General features: G+C 29.0%; 1 protein-coding gene and 1 long non-coding RNA gene across 11 annotated transcripts; one reads left to right on the forward strand and one right to left on the reverse strand.

Annotated features, from left to right (window-relative positions):
• Window positions 1-427: 427 nt before the first annotated feature.
• Window positions 428-16,040, forward strand: Zasp66 (PDZ_signaling and DUF4749 domain-containing protein Zasp66). Of its 10 annotated transcripts, XM_015323350.2 has the most exons (11): window positions 1,238-1,758; window positions 3,701-3,927; window positions 4,435-4,591; window positions 10,096-10,251; window positions 10,442-10,492; window positions 11,278-11,366; window positions 12,915-12,971; window positions 14,544-14,685; window positions 14,883-14,921; window positions 15,154-15,232; window positions 15,569-16,040. In XM_015323350.2, the coding sequence occupies exons 1-10, from the start codon at window positions 1,645-1,647 to the stop codon at window positions 15,214-15,216; spliced, it is 1,095 nt and encodes a 364-aa protein (XP_015178836.1). In that variant the 5' UTR covers window positions 1,238-1,644; the 3' UTR covers window positions 15,217-15,232; window positions 15,569-16,040. The 10 variants fall into 10 exon arrangements, with proteins under 10 accessions (XP_089035403.1, XP_015178843.2, XP_089035404.1 ...); XM_089179277.1 differs by lacking the exons at window positions 1,238-1,758; window positions 15,154-15,232 and adding an exon at window positions 428-624; XM_015323349.2 differs by lacking the exon at window positions 15,154-15,232 and having other exon boundaries at window positions 1,242-1,758.
• LOC149033512 (uncharacterized) lies at window positions 5,150-6,778 on the reverse strand. Its single transcript, XR_016178830.1, has 2 exons — window positions 5,848-6,778; window positions 5,150-5,740 (listed from the first exon to the last, which is right to left on the reverse strand). It is a non-coding gene; the product is annotated as an uncharacterized LOC149033512 (long non-coding RNA).
• Window positions 16,041-16,125: the final 85 nt, after the last annotated feature.

Here is a 16,125-nt window from a genome sequence, read left to right on the forward strand (position 1 = left end):
CTTTACTAATAAGTGTACTCAAACTTTTTGTCTATAGTTTATGCACAAGGAATATTATTTTTACATACTTTTTTCAAACTGGCAAAATATATATTATTAAAGATCATTAAAATAGATAGAAGAGTTTAATATCAATTAATGAATCATTTCGATAATGTTATATTTGAAAACAATCTATATAGATGATTCTTATATAGAATCGTTCGAATAAATCTATACAAATGAGTCACTAGAACAGTAAAGTCTTAACACTCTGATTGACTAACCTTTCGCGCCATAGGTTGCTAATTTAAGGCGAAGTTTACGTATACAATAGATCCCTCTTGCTCCATCTTAGGTGCCTTACACCTTATCTCTCACTTCCTTTCTCTTTTCTATCTAAAGAGAGTTAGAATCAGACAGTGTAGCCAAACTAATTCAATTGAAGGGATGCGTAAGGGAGGAGCTTTCGAACGATTGCGGACCTCGTACGGTGAAAGCAGCACTTTCTCTTTCTCTTTCTCTTTCTTTTTCTTTCACTGATTGTGAAAAAAATACAAGGGGAATAATAAGGATTTTCATTAATTAGCAAGTTAAGAAGAGATGGCTCTTAAGTTCTCTATAGGCAATTATTACGAGACCTATGTGAGTATGTGACTCAACCCGGAATTGTATTTAATTCTCTTACCTTATTATAGTGTTTTAGTTTTTTTACGATTTTATATCTATATATATATAAAAAGAAAAAATAAACCAAATATCTACAATGTTATATTCCCCTTCCCGCAATTTATCGTATGTAAACCTTTGTAAAGATTCTGTTAAATGTGTAATAATATATTTAACTAATTGCGTAATATATATAATATATGCAATAATATATCCTTCGTGTTATACTCATTTACAATCCCTACAATAAATTATTTTGCATAGATCATTGTACGTAATAAATTATCCTTGTTTAATTGATTTTATTTACACACATGAATGATATAATCAGCGATGGATTAAAACAGGCTAATAATATCAACATTCTAATGAAAGGTATTAGATCATCGGTGAAACCCCCAATGAACCGTTCCACAAGTTAGAATTGTATGGAAATAAATTTGAGCAGGGTTGTGATTTTGTCCGGAAGAAAGATCTTATGTGCGCGCGCAAATATATGTGCATATGGTACGTGTACATATATACTTACATGGATACATATGTGTATGTTGCCGCCCTCCCCAACTTGTAAATGCCAGAGAAATGAGTGCAGGTCGAGCCAGAACAATACAAGTGGGATGCCAATTCAAAATGGGGCCAGAATAGCAGAGGCTCTGTTAGTTGAGCAACGAGCTTTCGAGTTAGGCCTGTCAAAGTCAAACACCGACGTGAAACACCTCAGTTCTCTTCTAGATTTTCTCTAAACGCGCATCTTTTTTTTCTAATCCACTGTTTATTGATAAATCATAGAATAATCCTCATTTTATTTATTCGTTCATTTTATTTATTTTTTATTGGTTTCTTTTTAATCATTCGTGCTAGAAGAATCCTATCAAATATTCATTTTTTGAGAAAAGTTTTTACATTCTTTCTCTCTTCTTCTCTTCTTTTATTTTTCTGTTTCGTTTGGTGTGTTTGTTTGTTATCACATTTCATCGTGAAGTAAGGGATTAGAGCATGACGAAGAAGCAAACTTTGATCATAAAACTTAAAAGATCCAGTACTGGTAGACCTTGGGGAATCAGAATTGCCGGAGGGGCTGATTTGGGCTCACCCATTGTTGTCACCCGCGTGAGTTTCTTTTTAATTTTATATGTATGAACGGAAAGGGATGAAAAAATGTTTTAGAGAAATCTGAAATATAAAATAATTATAGATCTATAATAATTAATATGAGACTAGATGAGACTTATATAAATCCAATTTCCATGTGTTCATTTTTACATAACTTTTAAACAAAATATATATGTGATAAATGAAAATATTGAGAATATACGATCGTGTATCTAAAAAAAAAGAAAAAAAAAACAACAGGCTGTTAAAAAATACGGACAATGAACTCTTTAATTAAATTTAAAATTGTCACGTGAGCAATAAAGGTTCCTTAAAGTTTTTAAGTTTTCAATCGAAAAATGTTAAATTGAGTATTAAAATATTGTTGTATTTGATTTGCACGAATAAATCTTACAGTTAGTTAAAAAAAGTGAACGTAGATATATTGTAAAATTAAAGTATAATAAACTGTAAAAGTTTTCATGAGCTCCACGATCTATGAAATCTTCTGGCACGATTATTAGATATGGGAGGAGAACGATAAACACAAATGGACCAATGCCAACTATTTTACTATCAATACGACTGTAAGACTAGTCTCGTTTACTTTTACACATAAATACTACAGATATTATGTGCGTGTGTGTGTTCATGAATACACTATTTCATTTAGGAAATATAAGTTATTATTTTTATTTAAAAAATATAATTTATTTGATAAAATGTTATTCTTAAAAAACAATAGGGAAAGTGTCACAAATTTAATAAAAATAATTTGATATTGATATCTCCTATGTGAGTGCCATTTTTAAAGTTTGTAATGTCCACAAAAATACTTTAAATACTTACTTATACCAGTAACACTTTACTGATTGATATTTTTCTTTTTTCTTTCTTCTATGAAAAATAATGTATTTTGCTTGTTTAGCATATTTCGAAAATGTTTAGTGTCGTCTCATGTAACAGATTATGTAAAAATCTTTATTTTGATTTTTAATGAATATAATGGCTTTATAAAATGTGGACGACTCATATAATATAAAAATATATATAATATTATGTATATTTATTTATTAATAACCATTTATGTCCGAAGAATTATTACAAAGGATAACACATATGTATAGGTGAAATTAGGCGTATTTTACTCAAACAGAAAATATTTATAAATAAATTATGTAAACACACGGACATGGAAAACTTTCATTGTGTGCAATCCCAGTGGCACAGGGAGAGGGTAAGATTTACCCACGATCTGACAGCACTGGATCGGCTTCGTTCTCATTCCTACTCCGTGCTGTTTACTGGGTCAGAAGTGACACCTGTAGACATCTGGCGGGGATAACTAATTAAATGACGATTGATCAGTTTTCGACCGGAGAGGAAAAATGATTAAATTACTAAAATGGCTATTAAAAAATAAGGGTTGATCGTAGAAGGGTGAAAATTGAGGATTGTATGTATTTTTGTATGTTGTATCATAAAAAAATAGAAATTAAAAATTTTGTCTGAAAAATGAAAAAAAAGTTTAGGGGTGGACTACCCCTAACATTTAGGGGGATGAAAAATAGATGTTGGCCGATTCTCATAGATACCGGATAAGCACAAAAAATTTCATCAAAATCGGTCAAGCCGTTTCGGAGGAGTATGGCAACGAAAACTGTGACACGAGAATTTTATATATTAGATATATATATATATATATATTATATATATATATATTATTAATTAATATTATTATACGTAAGTGAATTGAAAAGTTTTGACCTTAATATAGAAATAATTATTTGCTTTCCAATCAAACCAATTTTTATTTCATAGATTATTCTTGAGGATCGAAATTTTTCAACACACTCACGTATATATTTTTATTATTGTTTATTATTATTTAAAAATATTTTTATTGCGCATATAATATATTAAAATATATTAATAGTATTATTAACGTGTTTAATTATAGTCGGAGAACGAGGAGCTCCAGAGGGGTGACGTGATAAGAAAAATCGACGATTACGACGGACGTGATGTGAGGCATGTAGACGCCCAGTATCTTCTACAAAACTCAGAAAGAATAAAGCTCGTCGTGGAAAGGTCCGAGAAATCTAAAGCATCTCGTATCGACATTCCTACAACATCGCCTATGATTAGCGGATCGATCATTGGCGACAGGGCTGCGGTTACTAGTCTGTCAGAAAATCACATAAATATATTAAATTATTATTATTATTATATAATTCAGTTGAGTTTAGCAAAAAAAGAAATAACGCCACTCTTTATCAACGCTTTTATTTAATTCCTTATCATTTACGATGTGATATAACCTTCTAATATTTTATAATATGTATTTTCGCATATAATCGACAGCTTGCAACACCGCAGAACAAACAAACAAAAAACTTTCGATTGGTCTTTGAACAAACATAAAAGAGATTTATATTCGAATTTATTCGTAGGTAGGTTTGAAAAGTTTTGTACTAAAACTTGTAGAAAAGAATAGGCTCATAACTTTTCAAACCACCCTCATAATTTGTTACTTCAAAAAGTAGTATACAATCGAAAATGCGTTTAAATCGTTCAAAAACAGTTCGTTGGTTTCGCTATGACGAAGCTCAAGTAAACATTAGGTTAATTATTTCTTTACGAGTAAAAATAATATTGTTATTGATCATTTTTGTTTGTAATTTGATCGAACAGAGCTAAATCGGCTAAAAATCCAGGAGAATTACCAAAAAGCCCAGTACCACCGGCATCGTACGAAGAATTTATATCATCTCCTATTCCGTCGGATCGTTTTCAACCACCACACGAACATCTCGATGAAGTCCGCGAAGAACGAGCATATTTATCACAGGTACTTCAAATATATAAACCAGAGATTATTTAAACTATTTCTAATTACCACAAATATATTTTATATTTCTACAATATCTAACAATTAATTACTGTTAATATTATTGATTATCTTATTGTTGCTTTTTAATTGTAAGATTATATATTTAATTTTTCTGGAACTAATACAATCGAGAATTTTTTTCAGAAATCTATAATATTCAGACATTAATTGATCGGTCAAAAATAAAATAATTAAAAGCAAGTATTTATCTATTTGAAGGCTGTTTTCTACCAAGATTAAACGATTATTTATCAACATGCATAGAAATGCACACTACTGAATTTAAATTATCAGTAAAAATTTCGACGAAATTGCGATGCAAATGTTTATAATGAATTCCATTTGTGAATAGAAAGGAAAACGTTACCTATTTCTTAAGAACGTGCCTAAGTTCAAAAATATGTATGGGAATGGTTCTTCAAAATACATTTCACAAAATGATCAGAAAATTGGATCGAAATCAGAATCTAAATTAAATTGAAATTTGATTCAAATCATTTTTGATACTTCTATGTATACATTTAATTAATTTATTTATTTATTTAGTAAATATATCTATAACTGTAGAATATCATTGTAATATTCTCTAGCAATTTCACTGTACATTTCTGTCCAACTAACATAAGAGTTATCGAATTTCAAAAAGCAAACGAGTACTACGTTTGGCAAGCTCTTGCACGTCCAAAATTATATTTCCACTTTGAAATCCAATAACTAATATATTTAGGTAATGATATCCAAGATAATTTAATTTTTTATTCTTGATTTTCTTCAGTGGCATATAAAATGTAGGCTAGTTAAAATGAATTTGTTAAAAACGAGAACATAAGTAATTTCATTTCGTTATTTAAAAAAAAATATTTTATCCAAGTTAGGAATATTTTTGTAGAGTATAGAATTCGATTTTGTCGAATGGTATCGGATAGATGATTATCGCGAAAAAGCGTACGCGACACCGTCTTTATTTGTGGAACACTCGAAGTGTGAATATATTTTTGTTGGCCCGATACGATGCCGGAAAGTCCGCGTGCGGAGGCTGTTGCCACGCTATAAATATCGCTTTTGCATCGAAACCACTGTCTCGATCCAATACTATCTCTTTCTGATCTAGAAGGTTTTATAAAACGATTCGATTAATACGATTTATTGATCAAAATGATAGATTATATTTGACAATAATTTAAATCCAGTTAACGAGTGATTCTTCTGCTTACCAAAGTTTATTATAAATATAAATAATTAATTATTGATTGCACATCGATTTTGTTTGTCTCTCTGATATAAAGTTTCTTCAAAGATGACTGACGATGAGATAAATGTGATGGAATACAACAGAGAAGACTTCTAGACGTACAAACGGGAGTCATTAATTTCAATGTGAGATTAAATGTTGCCAAAGAAAACACTTCTCCCATGTTTCATCGTTGTCTCAACGTCATCTTTTATCGTATCGAATCGGTTTACTAGAATAAGAAATGTAATCATTAATGATGAAAATTTGTTGATTATTCTAGCGACCTTTAATGAACATAATTCCGATAGAACATGTAATGGGAAATTTAATTCAACATTAGAATTGAAATTGGAATAACAAATAAGGGTATAAGTGTGTTTAACTGTTAACGCCAAATTCAAAATGTTCTCACTTTTGAGGAAACGATGAGACAACTGTTCAACGAAATTAAGTCTCTTGCATTTATATAAAAAAGGTATCTTATATCTATCTAAACGTCAAAAACGTAGGAGTTGAGTTAGCCCTCGCATAATACGTTAGAGAGAGAGAAAGAAAGAAAGAGTGAGAGAGAGATGGAAGAACGAGAAGTCAAACGGAGCCACTTCGGAAAAGACTAGAGTTAGTGCCTCCCGCGCAACGAACCAGTGCGTTAGCGAATTATCATTACGAATAAAGATAGTATAAGTCGAAAAAATAATTTATAAAATTAGCAAGTAGGATTTGATTGTCTTGATGATCGTCTTGTAAAAACAAAGACGAAAGAAACAAACGAGAAGAAGAAAAAGAAGAAGATAGTGTTACGAAAAGGAGGATTTTCAACAACAGCAAGTTTTTAACAAGAAGAAGAAAAGTTTCAAAGAAGGAGTGAAGAAAATAAAGAAAATTATTTGACAGGAGAGAGAGGAGGTAAAAATGCCAGCTTTTACCACTGTCTATCGTCAAACCATCGAGCATCATCCTAAAGAGGAAGAGGCTGCTGTTTATTGGGTAGGAATATGTTAACGTATGCACAATTCTAATTTGTTCTCGGTCGTTCAATTACATTTGTCTCTGTCTTTTCTTGACATTTTATTATCTAGGAATTTTCATCATGTCTCTCATCAACGTACACGCGTACTTACTGCGTGAACGTATGTATGAATATTTTTACTTATATTCGAATATATTATAGTCGTCATGAATGAACGAACTTTCTAATATCTCTTACTACAAATGACCCAGAGACTAGAATATTTCCTTGAGAATTGTTCACATTGAAATTTATTTAAACTCGACAACGTAACGTAGCGTAATAAATTTTTTCGACGTTTTGGCAATGTCCAAATCCTTGATCCTCATCATCAACTACAATGTCTCTCTTGACACACAATGTGTATTATTTAAATTAAATTAATTTATTAATAGTTAACCTTGACATGATATTCATGCACATGAAAATATGACCTACTGAAGATAACGCGTTGACAAATTTTATTCATATTTATAATCTAAGTTTGATATCGTTAAATTGATCATCGAATTATTAGAGTTGGTTAAGAGATACAGAAATAAGAAAAAATAAGAAGCATTTATACTAATAAACATTTGCAATAAAACTACGCATAACGTATCGCATAAGTCGTTCATCGATATCTTATTCTATTTTCGTTAACGGGATCTGGGTTACTCAAACATCGAAAGAGGTATGATCATGTTTACACCTACAGCATACTAATGCCTTTTCAAAGGCGATATTTTTCACTGAAGTACGCTACTGATCTTAAAAAAGATTTTAGCGACGTTAGCGAATTCTTTTCTTGTCATCTTCTTTTTTTCTTTTTTTTTAATAGATCTACAAAGATTGAGGAAAATAAAATAGAATCGTTTGTACCAAACAATAATCGATTTCAAATAATAATTGATCAGTTAATGCCCACTGCTGACTATCAATTAAAAAATATAATTACTTAAGATATCTACTCGTATAAGTCGAGCACTTGCCAATTTTTGAAGAAAAATTTAGTAAAGAAAACTACAAATTTCATGGCACTGTTAGCGGTACATAAGCAATAAAGTTTCAACGAAACAGCTGTATCGTTATGTCTGAATTTAGTTCGGCCAACTTTTCATCAGAAGACACAGATAGAACAGCACATCTGTAAAACAATAAGCTTTTGAACTTAAGAAAAAAATTCTTTCTCTCTTTTTTCCATCAATATACGCATACACACAAAATTCCAATTTCTTCAACACTAATTATGTATCACTGGTATCTTTCTTTTTTCACAAAAAATAAGTAACATAAAGTTTTGTTTGTCAATAAAAATTCTTCTTCCAAAACAATCTTAAAGGAAATTAATCCTAGCTTCTCTAATTCGATGATTCTTCTGCCGACGATGACCTTGAATCTGCCCTTCAACATAGAATGGCGACCTTGTTGGCGAGAGGATTCGTCCAGATTTTTTAATGGAAAAACTCAAGAGTGGACATTGTAGCGACACTGGCTTATTCCGTATCACACAAACACAAATACATAGGGTGGACGTTATTTTTGTCAGCTGGGAGCCTTCATCTATTTCGAGAGAGTCACTCTTGCTCACCCTGTAACATAATGTTCCTGACCCATTTATAATGAAATTCTCCTAATCGCAATTTTCATCTTAGGTATGAGAGATAAATTTCAACATCAACATTCATAATGATTGTTATCAATTAAAAGCTTCTTTTAGTTGCCAAACAACTAAATAATCGTATAATAGTTATTAACAATAATTAAAGTTTAAACAGTTTTCCCGTTTTTATTTGTATTACCATGCATTATCATAAACAAGCAAGAATTTACATAATCCTTGGTAAAAGAAAATATAAAGAGTCGATGGTTATGATGCCAAGTTTCTCTTTCGCGAGGAGATATAAATTCGGCGTATAATAATAGTCATCGCGTTCCTCTGACGTACAATCCTAAGAAGTTGTTTTTAAAAACGAAATGAAGAAAAGGAAAGAAAAAGAAAAAGGAGAAGAAGCAGAAGAAGAAGAAGAAGAAGAAGAAGAAGAAGAAGAAGAAGAAGAAGAAGAAGAAGAAGAAGAAGAAGAAGAAGAAGAAGAAGAAGAAGAAGAAAAAGAATCATAGATTAATTTTATCTTGTCAATTTCAAAGATCTTTCGATACTTCAACACCATTTGTCGTTATTTCGTAATAGTTTCAGGATGAGGAGTGGAATGGTGAAGTAGATAGGGGTGATGAAGTAATAAGAGAGAAGGAGAGGTTCAACGAAAATAATATAATGAAGAAAATCTTGTCAAACTTTCCTTCTAGCGACTTTGTGCAATTTTCTTCTTACACCAACATAATGAGCGAACAGTCTAAAAATTCTTTACAGCATTTATTTGTTTTATACTTACTGACAGCAATAACAACAGAAGAAAGAAGAAGAAGAAGAAGAAAGAGAAAGAGGAATGGAGGAACAGCATCGCGTAATACGTTCTTATATACTTCCGGTTTTCCAAACGATGCCAAGAATATCGTTAGATTTACGTTAGACGAATTTGCTCGAGTTCCTCTCTTAGTTTAATGAAAAATTATTGACAATTAATTTTAATGATAGGTTAAAAGAGAATTTAATGAACTATCGTTTAGTGCTAGTTCGTTAACGTTTAAACGCTGATTATGTTTTACCATTGACGATATATTTTTAAAATGTCTGATTATACTTATTTGTATATTCAAACGTAACACGTATTATTCTTTTTATATCATCCTTAGTCATATCCCAGTTCTTTTTCGAGATTATTTATAAAAATAACTGAACTTCGATTTAAAAAGTACTTTCATTTTAAAATTGAATGAAAATAAATTGTATGTCTATGCAATCGTAAATGCAAGGTTACTGCAAATTATTCAACGAATTTTGACGACATATGAAAGAGAAAGAAAAAAACCTAATGCAATCCCTTCTTTTGGTAGAAGGAAAATGCCTTATGAATTTTTAGAGGATGATATTTTGCTCCCAGTGTGTGGAAGCAAAATCCGTTCATTCATTCCCAAATCATCCATTAAAAAATTCCCTCCTTAGTTTTTTCTAAATCATGTTCTCCGAGTGGTAAAATCGTTGAAGTGATTTCATTATTTTTAATGACGCAATCTTGATGCAAAACAAAATCCAATGAATTCTTTGTAATAATCCTACATTATATTTCTTTTATTCTTTCATATATCTTATAATTGAATTGAATGTATTTTTTGTTTTAGCCATACCGTACGACTCCTTTAGTCTTGCCTGGTGCTAAGGTTAAAAAGGATGCCCCCTTGGGAGAATGCTACCTTCGTCATCATCCCAATCCTATGATTCGTGCTGCACCACACCATTACGAACCAGCTCATCCTGAAGTAGCTATGAAACAAAAAGTATGTAATTAACTTATTAATTGTTTATGAAAACGATTAATATTTATAAGATTTTTCGAAAATGAGAAATAACGAATTGAACGAAACGTTAAAAACAAATGCTGTGATTAGATCTTACAGATCTTTTTGTTAGTATGTATGTGATTAGCAGAATTAAATAGCACATATATTTGATTAAATATCTGACCAGGTGGCGGAAACAGTACTTCAACGTGTCTTGGGACCAAATGAAGTTCCAAAGGTTTGAACGAAATTATCTCTTTAATTAGTTTCTCTGCTTTTTGAGATTATTCAATGGTTTCGCTTATAATATATTTAATTAGCTAAACAAATGCATTTACAGTAATTTATTAACTTTATTATATTTAAAAATAATCATCAATCTAAAATATAAATATATATATATATTAATAAATTAATAAAAATAAAATAAATTTATATATATATATATATATATATATATATTTATATTTATATTTATCGTACTTCATTATGTAACATTTTTAATTCTTACATTTGTTAAGATTACAAATTATAAATAAAAATGGCACATTTAGGGCCAATTTTAATATAAATTAGATATAATCTAAGCTTGCAACTTTTACTAAAGTTTGACTAATTTGCTGAAACGCTTTTATAATATATATTGATCTGGGGCCTGTGTGCAAATATCGGATAAAAGCATAATTATAAAAATTGTGGCGTTAGATTTTATGAATAAAGATAGATAGATCAATAATATACTAATTATTATCAGAGATTTAAAAACTGACATACATAGGAGAACAGGTTGAAAAGTTTTGAGTCTTGACTAAAAAACTATTATTTATTTTTAAATAAAAATGAGTTTATTCCTGTATTAAATTCAAAACTTTTCAACTCACCCACGTATATTGAGCAACCCGAAAAGTTCGTGCCGTTTCTAGGTTTGTACGTCATTTATTTCTGTTGTTTAAAACTTCACGAACTTTCTTAATTAAATTAAAAAATGATTTTATACTAGAAATAATCTTACTTCTCGCATAGGTCGTCCACAAACAATTCAATTCACCGATTGGACTATACTCCGAACAAAATATTGCAGATACTATCAAATGTCAGGCATCGGCCATACCGTAAGTATAGTTTCAATGATAACATAATTTAATAATATCAATTATTATGGAATTTCTTCAATACTTTTCTTATTTATTTCATTAAAAGAAAAAATAAAAGGAAACAAAAAAAAAACGAAAAAACGCCATACTAATCGCCATACAAGTTTGCGATAGCATGATTACATAGATTAGATTAGATGTAACAAAATAATTTATTATACATATTGGTTTTTCGTTAAAATACTGACAAATACTTATCAAATAATCGTTTGATTGACATGATTTATTCACGAAGAAAATTTTTGTACTTACTATCGTTAATTGTAATAAAAAAAATATAAATTTTTTTAGTAAATACAAATTAATTAGATATTTTAAATCAATTAATTCGATATACAGTGTTGAACAAAAGTATCTACACACATTCAATCTTTTTAAAACATTTTCTGTACATTTATAAAAAGTGCTATGTTTTATTTAATCTTTTTGGTAAAATATATCACTCAAATATAAAATTAAAAGTTTCGTTTTTAGTTACAAATTATTTTTTGATATCTATTTTTTAATATTATTTTTTACAATTCATAGAGTATATATGTATATATACATTATAAACAAATATAATTTATTCAATATTTTTGTTCACAACTGTACATTATGATCAAGTTACAATTACAAAAATAAATAAATAAATAAAATATTACTCTTCACACAAGATGGCGGTCCTCTGGAAAAAGAGTACAAGATTGAAGTTCTTCTTCTTCTCTATCTCTCTCTGTCTTACGCAGCTTTATCCAATTCCTTCTTATTTAATCCTATAAAATTGACATGCCTATTGTTTGTTTTACAGCATTTTCATAGACTTTTCCTTCCTGAAACAAAAACAGGATATAAGGGAGCAAGCGAGAATTTTGAAGGAACAGGCCAAAGCCGCTTCCTCGAAGAACGTATGGCCGCAATTCAATAAACCGAATTAGAATCACCTTCGAGATGTTTTTGATGTTTTATTTCCGCGATCAAAGAACATAAAAGTACTACTTATCAATTTTACCGACTGATTTATGAAAGATCTGCATTATCGATTGTCGATCACGCTCGTCATCATCTTTCTTTTTTTTTGTTATAAATTTCTTTTTCAAACAAAATAATTAAATTCGTGCGAACGTGATTATTCGATCGATTAAATTATAAATTATCGATATTAATTAATCTATTATCTTTAGTGTGTGCTATATATTCTACGGATTGAATATATTATAATCTTCGAATTAAAGAGGAAAAAATTTACACAAAAAAATTATACAAAAAGATTTAAAAAGTCATGTATATATATATATATATATATATATATATAAAATAAATAATAATAATAATAATGATTGCATGCAGTAGAATAATAAAGTAGAAAATAATAAACTAACTTAACATGCGGTATCTCGCTATAGCTTTCGAAGATTACGTTCCTTTATTTTTACAAATTACTTATATATGTATACCCAAAATTCGTAATTTCGAATTAATATATATATAAATATTTAAGTATATCGTTCTATAAATATTTCGCAGAACGCCTTACATCAAAAGTAATCTGAATGGAAATGCAAATACGAATGGAAAAGCTGGGTAAGTAATTGTGTAATAGCGAATTGTTTAAATTTATAATACTATTCTTTTCAAAGCGAATATGATATTACATTAACATTCAATACTTTTTTGATGTTATGAATAAATAACGCACGTATGTTAATATATATATAGTATTTTTTATGCAAAAATATTTTAAATCTATCGCGCATGAAAAATGCAATTTTCTCTCTCTCTCTCTATATATATATACATATATTAGGGTGGGTCAAAAAAATGCCTTTTTTTTTCAAGTGCCACGGAAAAATGGGTTGCTAGACACCTTAAAACAATTCTCACCAAATATGAGCTCCTAATTTTAATAGGAAGATCCTCCGCATCGCAGTTTTTTATTTTTTTTTTCAGTCCAATAGAATAAAATTCATACTTCATCATTTATTGATTGTACAGAAAAATGTTCTAGAAGAATTTTGTAGGAAATTTAATTCTCTATAAAAAAGGCATCTTATATTTTTTCCGTAAACCTCACCATTTGAATGATATTGAAGATTTAAATTTGACAATTTTAAGACAAATTTCATTTTTGTTTATGAATTTTATAACTCGACAATAAATGGCAAACTTTCATGTGTACTGATTTTTGTCTCTGAATATCTTTTGAACGCTTAATTTAATCGCCAAAACATAAGACACCATTTTTATAGAGCAGTTAATTTCCTACAAAAATTTGTATTGTGCACTTTTTAATAGTCTTTTATTGTCGAGTTATAAAATTCATAAAGAAAAATGAAATTTGTCTTAAAATCATCAAATTTAAATCTTCAATATCATTCAAATGGTGAGGTTTACGGAAAAAATATAAGATGCCTTTTTTGTAGAGCATTAAATTTCCTACAAAATTCTTCTAGAACATTTTTCTGTACAATCAATAAATGATGAAGTATGAATTTTATTCTATTGGACTGAAAAAAAAAATAAAAAACTGCGATGCGGAGGATCTTCCTATTAAAATTAAGAGCTCATATTTGGTGAGAATTGTTTTAAGGTGTCTAGCAACCCATTTTCCGTGGCACTTGAAAAAAGAAAATAATTGATTTTTTTGACCCACCCTAATATATATATATGTAAATACTCGATTAATTATTACTTTTATTTTCCATCGTAAAATAATAAAAGTGTCAATCGGACGAAAAGCCTTTTGTTATAGATTTCTTTTTAAATTATTAACTATAAACTTTCTTGCTATGTGTAAGAATAGGGCTCGTAATTTTCGGAAACTTTGGGGTACCGTTTAACGATCTTTTCGTGTACTCTCTCTCTCACTCTCTTATTTTCTTTTTCTTCTTCTTGCTTATCTTCTTAACGGAGCTTGCACGTCATAGTTGCTGCACTGTTGTTGCAAATAGTTGCTTTAACATTAATTTAAAAAAAAGCACAAGATTTAAAGTGCGCGCCGAAAGTAGCTCTTGGACATTAATGAGCAATAACATTGATGTTGCTGTTAATTGATGTTACTCGAAAACACAAAAAATAATAAATTTAAACGAAATAAGTCGATTAAAAGTGATTCGTATATATATGTATAAATATATATATATGCATCGCCGACAGTCCGAAGGTGTCAGTAAAGTACGATCCGAGCAAGAGTGAAGCTTACAAGGCCCTTCAAGAAGAAGCTCTCGGTGACACTGTTCAAGAAAGGCAACCGGCACGTACCGGTGTATTTTCTCCACAAAAAGTCAATTATAATAGGGTAAGTTAACAAATCATTTCATTTATCTACATACAAATTGAATTCATTCTTTTAAAATTCATTCTAATTTCAAACTGCGCATTTATTTCAATTTTTTGGGTTTAAAATTTCCCTTTCTAACAATTAAACGTCTTATAATAAGCCGGGTAATCTAAAGATTACGGTACGAAAGTAAATTATTTTCGATTTAATTTTAGGTTTCTCATGCTCGGCCGAAAAGTCCTGCTGCATCATATGTAAGTGATTTTTAAATAAAATCAATATTATATCTGTTATTTAACTTACATATGTATAAATGTCTAATATATGTGCATATAAAAATGCTTAAGCTTGAAAAATACCCAAATGTTTCTTTTAAACACTTTTCGATGAATACCATTTTTGGAAAATGAATATCATTCGTTCGATATTTACTATGTAATATGAAATTTTTTAATTGTTCTAATTTGTCTGATTTGTTTAATTAAGGGTGGAAATAATAGACGTCCCTTCCCCCTTCCTTTCATTAAGGATCGCATCAACGACTATTAAATTTGTTCATCGAATTGTACGTGTTATATGTTTATAATTATCAAACCTTAATTATTATATGAATGCTTTTCTATTAAAAATTTTATGCAAATTAGCCTTTTCGAAAGAGTTAATCAATTATATAAGTATATACATATATATTTAGACGAATTAATCAATAATAATGATAATAATAATAATAATAATAATAATAATAATAATAATAATAATAATAATAATAAAAAATATATAATATGTAATTAACATATAAAAACATAAATTATTACAATTAATTACAATATACGTATAATAACAAGATTACTTCCGTAAGAATTTAATATATTTTGAAGAAATTGTTACTAATGCGTTGTAGGTAAATGTTCTTGATGACGATGGTGAAAAAATACATCAAAGCAACAGCTTCAAGAGGATTATGTACAGTGTTCTGGGACAAACCGATTATTAAAATAGTTCCTAAACTGATATTATATTATTGAATATATATATTTTATTTATTGTACTGTGCAATAAAAAAAATTTGACGTGCAAGAAGAACATCGGAGATAAAAAAGAAAAAAGTAATCATATAATATTTTAATCAACATTTGTAAGCATAGTATTATTATTATTCTCTTCAGAGCTTGTAGACTTCTTTTTTAATTTAGTGAAAACGTGTTAATTAAAAGAAATTAATCCTCATCATTATGGTGTATATCTTTTGTTGAATACATTAAATTATATTGCTTTTATCACGTTTTTATGAACACAACGAATAAATTATTTGCATGCTGTATCATATACGTTTGACATTATGTATTTCAAAGAAAATAAATCTTTTCAATGATTTTTATTTTAATTATTACACACTATCTAAAAATATCTCTAGTACATAACTTTAAGATTCACGCATGAAACACGTATATGATGTTG

The sequence above is a fragment of the Polistes dominula genome, unplaced genomic scaffold (assembly GCF_049000335.1).
Source record: "Polistes dominula isolate Pdom_NZ unplaced genomic scaffold, Pdom_raw_medaka contig_373, whole genome shotgun sequence".
Lineage (NCBI taxonomy): Eukaryota > Metazoa > Arthropoda > Insecta > Hymenoptera > Vespidae > Polistes > Polistes dominula.